At 36.8% G+C, this 12,887-nt stretch overlaps 1 protein-coding gene across 5 annotated transcripts in view; it reads left to right on the forward strand.

The window, feature by feature from the left end:
• The window catches only part of KIF24 (kinesin family member 24), an 85,128-nt gene that overhangs the window by 22,405 nt on the left and 49,836 nt on the right, over positions 1-12,887 (forward strand). For 3 of the 5 annotated variants that reach the window (XM_023545183.2, XM_003407626.4, XM_023545184.2), the window contains 2 exons: positions 3,728-4,375; positions 7,818-8,007. In XM_023545183.2, the coding sequence (XP_023400951.1) occupies positions 3,753-4,375; positions 7,818-8,007 (813 nt within the window). In that variant the 5' untranslated portion in view covers positions 3,728-3,752. Of the gene's footprint in view, positions 1-3,727; positions 4,376-7,817; positions 8,008-12,887 lie in introns of those variants that run through there. The other 2 variants (XM_023545185.2, XM_023545186.2) reach the window with 2 other exon arrangements.

Consider the following 12,887-nt stretch of genomic DNA (forward strand, 5'->3'; position numbering starts at 1 on the left):
GCTAATGATCGAGAGCATTTCCTCATGTATCTGTTTGCTTCCTGAATGTCTTCTTTAGTGAAGTGCCTGTTCATATCCTTTGCCCATTTATTAATTCGGTTGTTTGTCTTTTTGTGGTTGAGTTTTAGCAGAATCACGTAGATTTTAGAGACCAGGCGCTGGTCGGAGATGTTGTAGCTGAAAATTTTTTCCCAATCTGTAGGTGGTCTTTTTACTCTTTTGGTGAAGTCTTTAGATGAGCATAGGTGTTTGATTTTTAGGAGTTCCCAGTTATCTGGTTTCTCTTTGTCATTTTTAGTAATGTTTTGTATTCTGTTTATGCCATGTATTAGGGCTCCTAACGTTGTCCCTAATTTTTCTTCCATTGTCTTTATCGTTTTAGACTTTATGTTTAGGTCTTTGATCCATTTGGAGTTAGTTTTTGTGCATGGAGTGAGGTATGGGTCCTGTTTCATTTTTTTGCAAATGGATGTCCAGTTATGCCAGCACCATTTGTTAAAAAGACTATCTTTTCCTCAATTCACTGACACTGGGCCTTTGTGAAATATCAGCTGCTAATATGTGGATGGATTTATATCTGGATTCTCAATTCTGTTCCATTGGTCTATGTGTCTGTTGTTGGACCAGCACCAGGCTGTTTTGACTACTGTGGTGGTATAATATGTTCTAAAATCAGGTAGAGTGAGTCCTCCCACTTTGTTCTTCTTTTTCGGTAATGCTTTACTTATCCGAGGCTTCTTTCCCTTCCATATGAAGTTGGTGATTTGTTTCTCTATCTCGTTAAAAAATGTCTTTGGAATTTGGATCAGGAGTGCATTGTATGTATAGATGGCTTTTGGTAGAATAGACATTTTTACAATGTTAAGTCTTCCTATCCATGAGCAAGGTATGTTTTTCCACTTATGTAGGTCCCTTTTGGTTTCTTGCAGTAGTACCTTGTAGTTTTCTTTGTATAGGTCTTTTACATCTTTGGGAAGATTTATTCCTAAGTATTTTATCTTCTTGGGGGCTACTGTGAATGGTATCGATTTGGTGATTTCCTCTTCGATGTTCTTTTTGTTGATGTAGAGGAATCCAACGATTTTTGTCTGTTTATCTTATAACCTAAAACTCTGCTGAACTCTTCTGTTAGTTTCAGTAGTTTTCTTGAGGATTCCTTGGGGTTTTCTGTGTATAAGATCATGTCATCTGCGAATAGAGATAATTTTACTTCTTCCTTACCAATCTGGATGCCCTTTATTTCTTTGTCTAGTCTAATTGCTCTGGCTAGGGCCTTCAGCACAATGTTGAATAAGAGCGGTGATAAAGGGCATCCTTGTCTGGTTCCCATTCTCAAGGGAAATGTTTTCAGGCTCTCTCCATTTAGGATGATGTTGGCTGTTGGCTTTGTATAAATGCCCTTTATTATGCTGAGGAATTTTCCTTCTATTCCTATTTTGCTGAGAGTTTTTTGTCATGAATGGGTGTTGTACTTTGTCAAATGCTTTTTCTGCATCAATTGATAAAATCATGTGGTTCTTGTCTTTTGTTTTATTTATATGGTGGATTACATTAATTGTTTTTCTTAATGTTGAACCATCCTTGCATACCTGGTATAAATCCCACTTGGTCGTGGTGTTACATCCCCATTTCATAGTTGAAAAAAATGAGTTTCAGAGATAGTAATTAAGATCACACACTCTATACCTCTTAGGGTGTTGGAGGTTTAACAAATAATGCTTAAAACAGTGCCTGGTATGTAATAAGTGCTCAGTGAATACTAGCTGCTATTATTATTATTATTATTGAAGCTCAGAGGAAAGACCAGTTATCCCCTGCTAGGGCACACCTCACAGAAAAATATAAGTAAGGTTTTTCCAGAATAGACAAGTATTCCAAATAGAAGAAAGTATATCAAAAGAATGGTGGCCTGGTTTAGCTGCTGCATAGGCTGTCTATTGGTGAAATGGTAGAAGACGGTGAGAGATGAAAGAAGGCTTCATTGAGGGGAACATTCTTGAGCCATTTTGAAAGGATGGCCATAACTCATTTTAGTAGGCAGAGGGAGTTGGGCACATTTCAGGCAAAGGTACCAGCATTTTACAAGGCACAGTTGTATTGTAATTATCCATTGCTGTGTAGCAAACTAATCCAAAATTTAGTGGCTTTTAAAACAATTACCATTTTATTTGCTCACAATTCTGTGAGTCAGGTATTTGGGCTGGGCTTATCTAGATGGTTCTCCTGGTCCCATTTTGGGCTCTTATGTGGCTGCAGTCATCTGGGGGCTCCATTTGGGGTTAGTTGGTCTATGATGGCCTCTCTTGCATGGCTGGCTTTGGTAATGGCTGTTGGCTGAGCTTCTTCATGTGACAGAGAAGAGTTATAAGAGAACAATAGTGAAGCTGCATGTGTTCTTGAGGCCTAGACGCAGAAGTCACATAGTTTCACTTCCGCCACATTTTTTTGTCCAAAACAAGTCACAAGGCCAGGCTGGATTCAAGAGGAGAAATAGATTCCACCTGTTAATGGAAGAGACTGCAAAGAATTTCTGGCCTTTTTTTTTAATCTACCACAAATGTAAAAGGGCAAGATGAGTTTAGGGTGTATTACTTAGCTCCACTGGCCTTTTCTTTAGTCTAAATAGTATTTCCTCCAAAATTAATTGAATGAGGTCCTTTAATCGTCTTTATTACCCTGCCCTGAATGCTTTCTCTGTTTCTCGTAAGATGCAGAGAAAATATATATTAAAATGAAAAACACCAAAGCTTTGCCAAGAATTAACTAATTGAATTTTGAAAACTTTGAGTTATGAAACATTTTTTAAAAATGTATACGTAGTTTAACTTACTTTTGAATATCCTCATAAACTTGAAGTAGGTTAACAGTGATTTGGAGAAATCCTCAGGGTCTGGGCTGTAAGGAATAGACCAGGGTTATGTATTTTGCCACATCAATTGTTAGTATTTAATTAAATATGTCGGTGTTAAATTTTTAAAACATTTTAATGTATAGCCATTTAAAATCTTGACCATAGTGTTAATTTCCTAGGTAAATTTTTTAATCCATATTCTGGAAAGGTAGACATGTACAACCACCTTTTAGAATTATCTGAAACCTGAATTAGTAGATTCTGAATTAACGATGTTTTTACCTCTTTATTCAATAAATTTTCGCTAGTACCCAGCAGATACAAATGTTATTTCCTCTGAGGTATTAGTTTATGATTCTCCTTGGCCTTCTCTTTAACTCAGCTTTCTGTTCTGAAAGAGCTCGTAGCCTTTGTTCATTAATCATGGGAAACAGTTGTGGGACATGCCTTGACATTAAGTTCAACATCTAAAATTAGTCCTGCCACAGTCAGTGGTGGGAACAAGCTTTCATTAGTTTGTAGCATGTGTTAAGTAGATGATACAAAGTTGAAAGGAACTCCTTAGAAATAAGTAAGTGATTTGTGTCGTGTGTGTGTATGTGTACCCATGTACATATAAAATTGAAGGTCTGTTTAATAAGCAGATCAACAAGTTAAATCTTTTTGAGAAATTCTTCATATGCTCTACCGAGCATCTTTGCTTATGCACTATGCTGTTTAATCAATCATTTCAGAAGAAAATTGTATTATTGGAAACTTGTATATATTGAAAACAGATTTTTCTGCCTGTTTGTACATTGTTTTCATTTTTTAAAAGTAATAATTGTATAACAAATGCCATATTTCAAGTGAATGAATTTTCTTTTTTCTCTTCAGAATTTTTAGAAATCTACTCACAAAAATGGCATCCTGGTTATATGAATGTCTTTGTGAAGCTGAACTTGCACAGTATTATCCTCATTTTACTGCCCTTGGCCTTCGGAAAATAGATGAATTAGCCAAGGTTACAATGAAGGACTACTCCAAATTGGGAGTCCATAACATGAATGACCGCAAACGTCTCTTCCAACTTATCAAAATTATCAAGATTATGCAGGAAGAAGATAAAGCAGTCAGTAGCCCAGAGCATCCTCTTCAAACAAGCAGCCTGTACATCAAGCCTCAGAAATCCAGGTCTGGCCCTCGCAGGCAACTGCGTTTTGATTCTCCTATTGACGACAAAGACAGAACGACTGGCAACAGTGGATTTGAAATGTGCAATTTATCAGATTTCTCTGCAAATGAACAGAAGTCTAGTAGCCTAAAAGTGCTGGAGCACATGTTACCAGATGATTCCCAGTACCATACAAAAACAAGAATTCTGAGTGCCACAGCTGCAGATTCCTATGTGCAAACAGAAATGAACACTGAACTCTTATCATCAAATCATTTTTCTCCAATACTGGGGGATTATGATATTCCCATTATTCAAAGAGTCTCTCATGTTTCAGGGTATAACTATGGAATCCCTCATTCTTGTATCAGGTAACAATTTATTTTTATCTTTTTTTCTTTTTGAGGGAAGGCAGCTTCGGGCCAAGGGCAGGCCTTTCCCTCATGGCCAGAACAGAGCAATTACTCCTTATTTACTGTAAATGGATATAACATACAAATGATAGTAAACAGCTTCTACCTCAATAATAGAAATACCTTGATGGGGTAAATTAATGAGGAATTGGGACCATCCAGGTGGGAGGAAGATGATATTGTTCATGTACAGCAACCAGCTGCTACTTGCCAGGATCTGCTAAGAGGAGGCAGACCTATTTATTCCTATTATTTATTATGGTGTACGATGATACATCTGTTGTATCCATGAAGGTAAAATAGTTAACTGACCTTCTGCAATGAAAAAAAAAACATATACCATCCACAGAATTTTTTTTTAAGGCTATCAAATTCACTTAAACAAACCAGGAGACTTAAAGCTTAGTGAAAGCAAAGCACATGTAGTTGAATTAAGTAGACTTCTGGGCAGTTAGTCCTGCACACATGGAAATAAGATCTGGTTTTGAGTGCTTTCTACAATATCAGCCCTCGCAGAACAGATGTTTTTGGTGATTGCAAAACGTAAGACACTTATGGTAGAGTTGACAGTTTGAGAGTCAGGGTGATAAAATATGTTATTTTCACCTAGTGCTTCAAGTTAAAATTTGATATAAGGTCCTTAAGAGGTGAAATATTGAGTAATCCCTAATGCTAACTTAATGGTATAACAGAAAATATGTTCTTTTAAAAATAACATGTATTGCTTGTTTTGTTATTTAAAAAGAAATAGTTGTAAGTTATGGGAAAAACAAAACACATTTTATTTTCTGTATTTTTTTTTTTAAAGGCTGTTATTCATACCTTAAGACAAAGTATTTGCACCTGGTCTTACATTGGCTAAGGTTTCAGAGGATCTCAAAACCAGGTCTTTTATTCCAAAAAACAGGAGACCCAGTTTTAAAGATAAAAGTATCTTTTGTAATTGGAAATACTTAAGTAAATTTTGTAGTGCCCCTGAAAACTTGTGGACGGGGGCGGGGAGGTTGGTTTAGCTGAGCACAGAGCATACAGTAGTTTTTTCATCTTGTAATTGTGAGAGGACTAGATTGCTCCATGAATATCAATGCCAGGATTGTCACTGTCCTATTGGTTAGCTCAGTGGTAGAAGAATGGCTGATTTCTTGACTATCACAGTCTTTCATTGAACAACACATAAAAACCTAAATTGGAATTATTTATAAATATTATAAAGATACCACTTCAGTATTTAATATCAAGGACAAAGTGAATATTTTAGTTTAAAATTGCTATTTCATTTATTTGACAGATATTAAGTGTCACCTCTGCTAGGCACAATTCTAGATGCTAGGAGTATAAGGATAATTAGGATATCTGAAGGCTCTTAGAGTCTTAGGAGGTGGAATTAGGGGGAAAACTCAAACAAATGATTTCCATATGGTTATATAAGTGCTCTTGAAGAAGCTTATACATGACAAACCCAGAGCAAGGCTATTCAACTGAGCTTTCTCACCTTTTATATCATGACCATTTCACTCTCGCCATTCTTTATCGTATTAGAGAAGTAGAGGAAACAAAACACATTTCCCCTGATCATCTTCAATGTTGTCTTCTCACTTAAACCCTAAGTAGGAGTCAGGGTTCTAGAACCCTAGAAACCCCCTTGTCACCTCAAGGCTTGCTGTTAGGGAATCATCCTATCCAAAGAGCATCCTCTCTCTACCTCACACTGGGTTTTTACTTTTCAGTAAATATTCCAAAAGTTCAAAATTGCTGACCTTAGTTTTTTTTTTTTTTTTTTTTTGCCTTAAAATTTTAATAAAAGTCTAAGGCATTTAGAAAACTGGTTGTCCTGATTTACTTAAGGTCTCAAACTTGAAAACTGTAGCCTTTTTGTCCATGTGACTCATTCTGCAGTCCCTGGGCAATTTTAAAAAGGACTATACATTTTCTGAGCCTTGGTGGCACAGTGGTTAAGTTCTCAGCTGCTAACCAAAAGGTCGGCGTTTCAAACCCACCAGCTACTCCATGGGAGATAAATGTGGCCATCTGCTTCTCTAAAGATCACAACCTTGGAAACCCTGTGGGGCAGGTCTGCTCTGACCTATAGGGTCTATATGAGTTGAAATTAATTCAACAGCAACAGGTTTAAACGTTTTTCTGTTTTCTTTGATTGGCTTTATACAATTAGGTTATTCATACTGACCAACAAGTACAGGTTTTGGCACTAACCCCCTTGTTAAAATGGTGCACTAAGTTTTTAATGTGAAAAATCAAACATGCAAAAGAGGATAAAACAATGAATCCTCATATGCTCATCATTCTGTTTAAACGATTGTCAAGAATTTGGCACACTTACCTCAAAATAATACATTTTTAAAATGTACTATTTAAAAATGACACTTTTTTAAAAGTCTGCTATATGTTGATTTAAAAGCAAACCATGCTTTAAAAGCCTTGGATTGTGCGTTATGCGTTGTATTAGAAATTTCACGTGCTATTTTCGACCTATTTAAATCCTGGCAAAAAATAATTTTCCAGCTGGTTGGAGGGCTCAGAAAATTGGGAGCGATAAGAAACAATTGTATAGTATAGTATCCTGTGTAAAATCTAGTATAAAAGGCTTTTTAGAGATTATCAATCAAATTCCAAAGTGTAAAGGAAGGGAATAATTTGTCTTGCTAAGATATTCTGAGTACATGGACCAAAGGCATTGATCCTAATAAAACACCTGCTTTCAAGAATCCTATTTTGTTGTCACCCAGCTTTAGAGTAGTTCCTACATAGGTAAGTGGTCAGTTCTTAGATATATTTAAGCAGTCACAGAGATAGAGATGTATCTAAACAGCATGTCACATTAAATTTTGAGGATTAACCAGCCTGCAATTTACAACTGTTGTCATCGAGTCAATTCCGACTCATAACGACCCTGTAAGACAGGTAGAACTGCCCCATGGGGTTTCCAAGGCTGTAATCTTTATGGAAGCAGACTAGCCACATCTTTCTCCCACAGAACAGCTGGAAGGTTCGAACCACCAACCTTGGGTTAGAAGCTGAGCGCTTAACCACTGCGCCACCAGGAACCCCACATTTTAGGAATGTAAAGAAAGAGCATCCACATTAAAAACCCTGCAGAAGACCCTATCTGGAAGCCGAACACACAGTCTTGGAGCTAGAGCAACTCCCGGGTTTTTGTTTTTGTTTTTTTTGCAGGGCAAATGGTGGGGTGGGGATGGAGATGGAAGTAGTAAGAAAAATTCAGCTAGTAAAAGAACTTTCTCAGTGTCAGCGCTTTAATATGCAACTTTAAAAACTATATTACGCCTAATATATAACAAAATATACTGATACTTTGACCTCTTAAGAGGCCTTATTTTATCATTAAAAAAAAAATTAAAGCCCATTTATAAACATGTATCAGACAGAATACCTCAGAGAAAGAGAATCCTTGGACCGAGATGGAGAAAATCAGAGTGTGTGTTCGAAAACGTCCTCTGGGTGTGAGGGAGGTACGTCGTGGAGAAATTAATATCATCACTGTGGAAGACAAAGAAACCTTACTTGTGCACGAGAAGAAAGAAGCAGTTGACCTCACACAATATATTCTGCAGGTACGGTGCTTCCTTCTTGTGTTTAGAGCTAATATTGTCAAGTATGTCAATGTTTTGCTTTTTGTTTGAGAGGTAGCGTCCAAATTCTAAAATCCAGTTTCTGATTTGGGTATTGGCACTTGTTCCTAATGTGACATTGTGTTAAATTGTTGATACTCTGGGCCTTAATTTTTTTTTAAATATGTTGCAGTGGGGGATACAAAGACATAATTCCTCCACTCTTGTACAATGGAGTTACATCTCGCAATCATTTAATACTCTGTGAGAATTTAATGATACATATTCAGCAAAAAAAGAGGGAAATGAGGAGACAAAAAGAACTTAAATAATTAATTGGTGGATGGGCAGCACCAGTCAGTGAGCATATGCCCCAGAGTGACTATGAGATGATCACATAGTCTTAGTTCTCACCTGCCTCTCACATGAGAACATCTCACTTTGCTGAGTATGAGTCTTGAGTTTAAACATGGAGGATATATTCAAGCAACAAGACCCCAGACTGACAGCCAGTCAGTTTATTCTGATTCTCAACTGTTTTGGGTTTATGCTTAATTTGGTGGGATCGGGCTCTGAGCAGGCCCCTATGAATGGGCAGGCATATGATTTCACATCTTACATACAAGGGTTCAAATAAAACACTGGTAGCTCAGACATGTAAAAAGTGTTCACTCCTTGCCAGAGTGATCATGAAGAGTCCAAGGAGAAAGGGCTTAGCATTGAAAGAAGGAATTTATTCCAGATTGATAGGTATACTGTGCTCTTCAATCATATATGGAAGTAGCAAACGCCACAGATGGAAAATATCACAGTTTAGTCATTTCTGAAATTGTGAAACAATTGTGAGTGATCTAAAATGGGATAATCCATCAGATGTTAAGATTTGGGAATTCAGAGTTTCTCTTACTCTGAATCTGCCTCCTTAAACATTCCCATTATGTTCATTCTTATTCTCTCTCTGTCTTGCCTCAAAACTCATTGACTGGTGGAAGAAAAGCAGTGAGTCATCTGATGTGATAGCAGTTCACTTTAGTCAACCGAGGTCTTATTGTAATGGAATAAATGCTTTAACACTGAAGTCAAATTGTTCAGGCTACCCTCCCCCCCCCCCCCCGCCTCCCACCCCCGCCTTTCAAACTTGCATTGTTCTTTTTCTTTGATTACCAAAATTAGGTTTCAAAGTAATCCACTGAGTCTTTCTGTGAGCACTGAATTACTGGGCCACGGTACAACCAACCCAATCACTTTAACAGCGTATCAATTTTCAGTCTGTTAGGTCTTGGTAGGTGATATTTATTTTGAAGATGGTCTAAAGGACCAATTAGTTGTAATGCTATCTAGTTCCACGGCTGCTTAAAGCCACAGCCATAGCCCTATCCAATCACCATCTACTCAAGACTGGTTTAATGATGCTTCTGTCACAGTAGTTCTCTCAAGGAGGTATCATTTTATCTTTTGCATTTTACCATTATCTCCAAACACAATAACCTTACTTCTTTGTCACTACCATTGGTCAATATTTATTGAATACCCATAGTTTCCATAGCAGTTTTTCTGCTGTTTGAACTTTGGACCTTTGCGCTCATAGGTCAAAGTCCTTACCTGTCAATGGTATAATGTAAGTGTTGGGAGGGCTTTTTTTTTCCTCCGTCCCTCTTTCTCCTTCCTTAAAGAGAAAGAAGAAAAAGTAGATTCATAGCAAACTGGGTGCTAAATAAATATTCATCCTAGACTCTTTGGATTTTATTTTTAAATCTATTCAGGGATTTAAAACAATAAGTTGTATGTCTGTTTAAATGAATTTTCTTGTCTTTTCAAATCTATAGTGCCCTACTTACCATTGAATTTTTTTTAATTGAGATAAGTGTATGTATGTGTGTGTATATAGATATATATAAAAAACATTTGCCACTTCAACTTTTTTATATGTACAATTTAGTGACATTATGTTTATCATGTTGTGTAATTATCACCACTATTCATTTCCAAATTTTTCCATTAAATTTTATGATAGCAACATAATAAGGAAAAAAAACTGTATGCAGCCATGAGTCGCTTGATGTCCATGATACAGCCTGTGAAGTAGGACATTATGTGATTTGGACATTGTGCAAACACCATATTGCATGTGGCCCCCAGGTTGTGAACATCCAACTTACAGACAACTCATACTTAACGATGGACTACCTACCATAAAGCCTATTAAAAATTTGAGTTAAATATAGTGGTTCATAATAACGAATGCATGACTACTTTGTGACACTCATGAAAACATTGAGCAGTTTGAAAGTAAGTGTTTTATGTGCATAGAAAGGTAAAGTATGTACTATATACTATGACAAACATTTGTCTAACTGATGCTAAATAAAAACTTTATGTACCTGTTCCAACTTACCTGTAAATTCGACTTAAAGACAGACTTAGGAACAGATCTCATTCATAACCTGGGGACTGCCTGTATATACCATGTCCAAGGATTTCTGAACTCTATTATAACCTTATGGAACCATGGACGTATATGTGGTTGGATGTCGCCCGAACGGACATTATGCAGGGTGCATACTGTATAAGTTTCATTCCAATTTCTCAAGTAAATAAAAATATAGAAAAAAAAAGATTGTATTGAAATGTGTAGAAAAGTTAACAATGGCTATCTCTGGGTAGTGGAATTTACAGATAATTTAATTTTCTTCTCTGTTGTTTTCAGTATTTTAAAAATTTTCTACAATGAGCTATTTTAAAAATTTTGAATAGGTAGATTCACGTATTTCAAAAATCAAAAGGTACAAAAGAGTATGCAGTGAAAAATGTCCCCCTAATCCCATTTTGGAAACCCTAGTGACGTAGTGGTTAAGTGCTACAGCTGCTAACCAAAATGTTAGCAGTTCGAATCTACCAGGTGCTCCTTGGAAACTCTATGCGGCAGTTCTACTCCCATTTCCTCCTTGAAGGCAACAATGTTACATATTTAATGTACATCTTTCCAGAGATAGTCTATAAATGCATATTACTTTTATAATCTGAAAAAAACCTATTTAAAAAATAACCTATGAAACTCTGACCGTATCAAGGCTAAAGTGAGGTTCAAAGTAGGTGTTAATCCAACCCTGTTGATAAAGTTTGATTGAATGAAAGTGTAGGTAATACAAACGGCTTTGAGTTATATACAAATGTTAATTATAATGATAATCTTGCATGTTCACATATCTTTCATGAAAGGTACTTACCAAAATACCGGAAAAGCCAATATCTGTATTCTTTTAGAAGGAAAGATCTAATTCCTTTCATCAGTAAGTACTTTCTAACGCATTCACTCCAGAGCTAAAGTTATTCATAAGTACTTGTAGGAGAGGAAGAATTGCCATATACTCAGTGAAATAATAGAAAACAAATCAAAATAAAAAAACGTATTCCTACATTTACTTGTGTTCAATCTTTCTTACTTTCCTGAAAAGTACTGTATATGTATGTGTATATATAGATATATATATATATATATATGTGTGTGTGTGCGTGTGTGTGTGTGTGTTGTTATTGTGTGCCGTTGAGTCAATTGTGACTCATAACGACCCAGTGTGACAGAGGAGCAGTGCCCTATAGGGCTTCCTAGGCCATAATCTTTGTGGAATTAGATCTCCAGGTCTTTTCTCCCAACAAGTGACTGGTGGGTTTGAACCACCAACCTTTTGGTTAGTTAGTAGCTGAGTTCTTAACCATTGTTCCACCAGGGCTTCTTAAACTAGTTGCCATCAAGTCGATTCCCACTCATAGCATCCCCACAGGACAGAGTGGGATACCCTATAGGGTTTCCAAGGCTGTAATCTTTATGGAAGCAGACTGCCACATCTCTCCCGCAGAGCAACTGGTAGGTTTGGACCACTGACCTTTTGGTAGCAGCCAAGCACTGAACCACTGTGGCACCAGGACTCCTATCTATCTATATTTTTTTGCTTTTGATCTCATACAAAACCCATGGTGATGTTTGAGTAGTGAATGAATTTGCCTCTTTGCTATGAGACTAGTTATGAGTTAAATATAAATTATATTCATTAAAACCAGATTTAACAAGTATACTTATCTCATAATTACTAACATTTTCAAGCCTAATCCAAAGTATAGTGAACCCCCATGTACCCATCACCCAGCTTTAACAGTTATTAACGTTTCACTGTTCTTAAAAATCGTATCACATTTTTCAAAGCACTAAAAATTCACAGAACTCTATCATTCTGCAAAGATTCATTATTTTCTCACCACCTAACTTTTAGAAATTTTTTTCTGACTGGTGGCCCCAGTTTCTTCTCAGATGACATAACAGATTTCCATTACAATGTAATGGTACACAGGCAGAATCAAACATGGGATAGGGTGATCCACAGTAAATTGGCCCAAGTTCAGTCTTCTGATTAGCCCACACAGTTTTTGCTTAAATAGATATTTAGAGAAGGCCCCCCAAATGCCAGAGGATAGGGCCTCCCCTCTCATTCATCGTATATGGACTGCCACTATTATACTACAATCAAACTTGAAATTATTAGGATTTCTTACTCAGATGTAGTTGGGCTGCCAACATGGTAAGCTTCTAAATTATGTAAATAATTATGGCTACTGAATTAATGCCTTCTATACCTATCTCCGGAAACCCTGGTGGTGTAGTGGTTAAGTGCTACGGCTGCTAACCCAAGGGTCGGCAGTTTGAATCCGCCAGGCGCTCCTTGGAAACTCTATGGGGCAGTTCTACTCTGTCCTATAGGGTTGCTATGAGTTGGAATCGACTCAGTGGCACTGGGTTTGATTTCTTTTTTTATACCTATCTCCTATCCACCCTTTTCCAGGTTACCATGGTTTTTCATCTGGGAATCATCTTAGACTTCTTTGTCTGC

Source organism: Loxodonta africana, chromosome 9 (genome assembly GCF_030014295.1).
Source record: "Loxodonta africana isolate mLoxAfr1 chromosome 9, mLoxAfr1.hap2, whole genome shotgun sequence".
Classification (NCBI taxonomy): domain Eukaryota; kingdom Metazoa; phylum Chordata; class Mammalia; order Proboscidea; family Elephantidae; genus Loxodonta; species Loxodonta africana.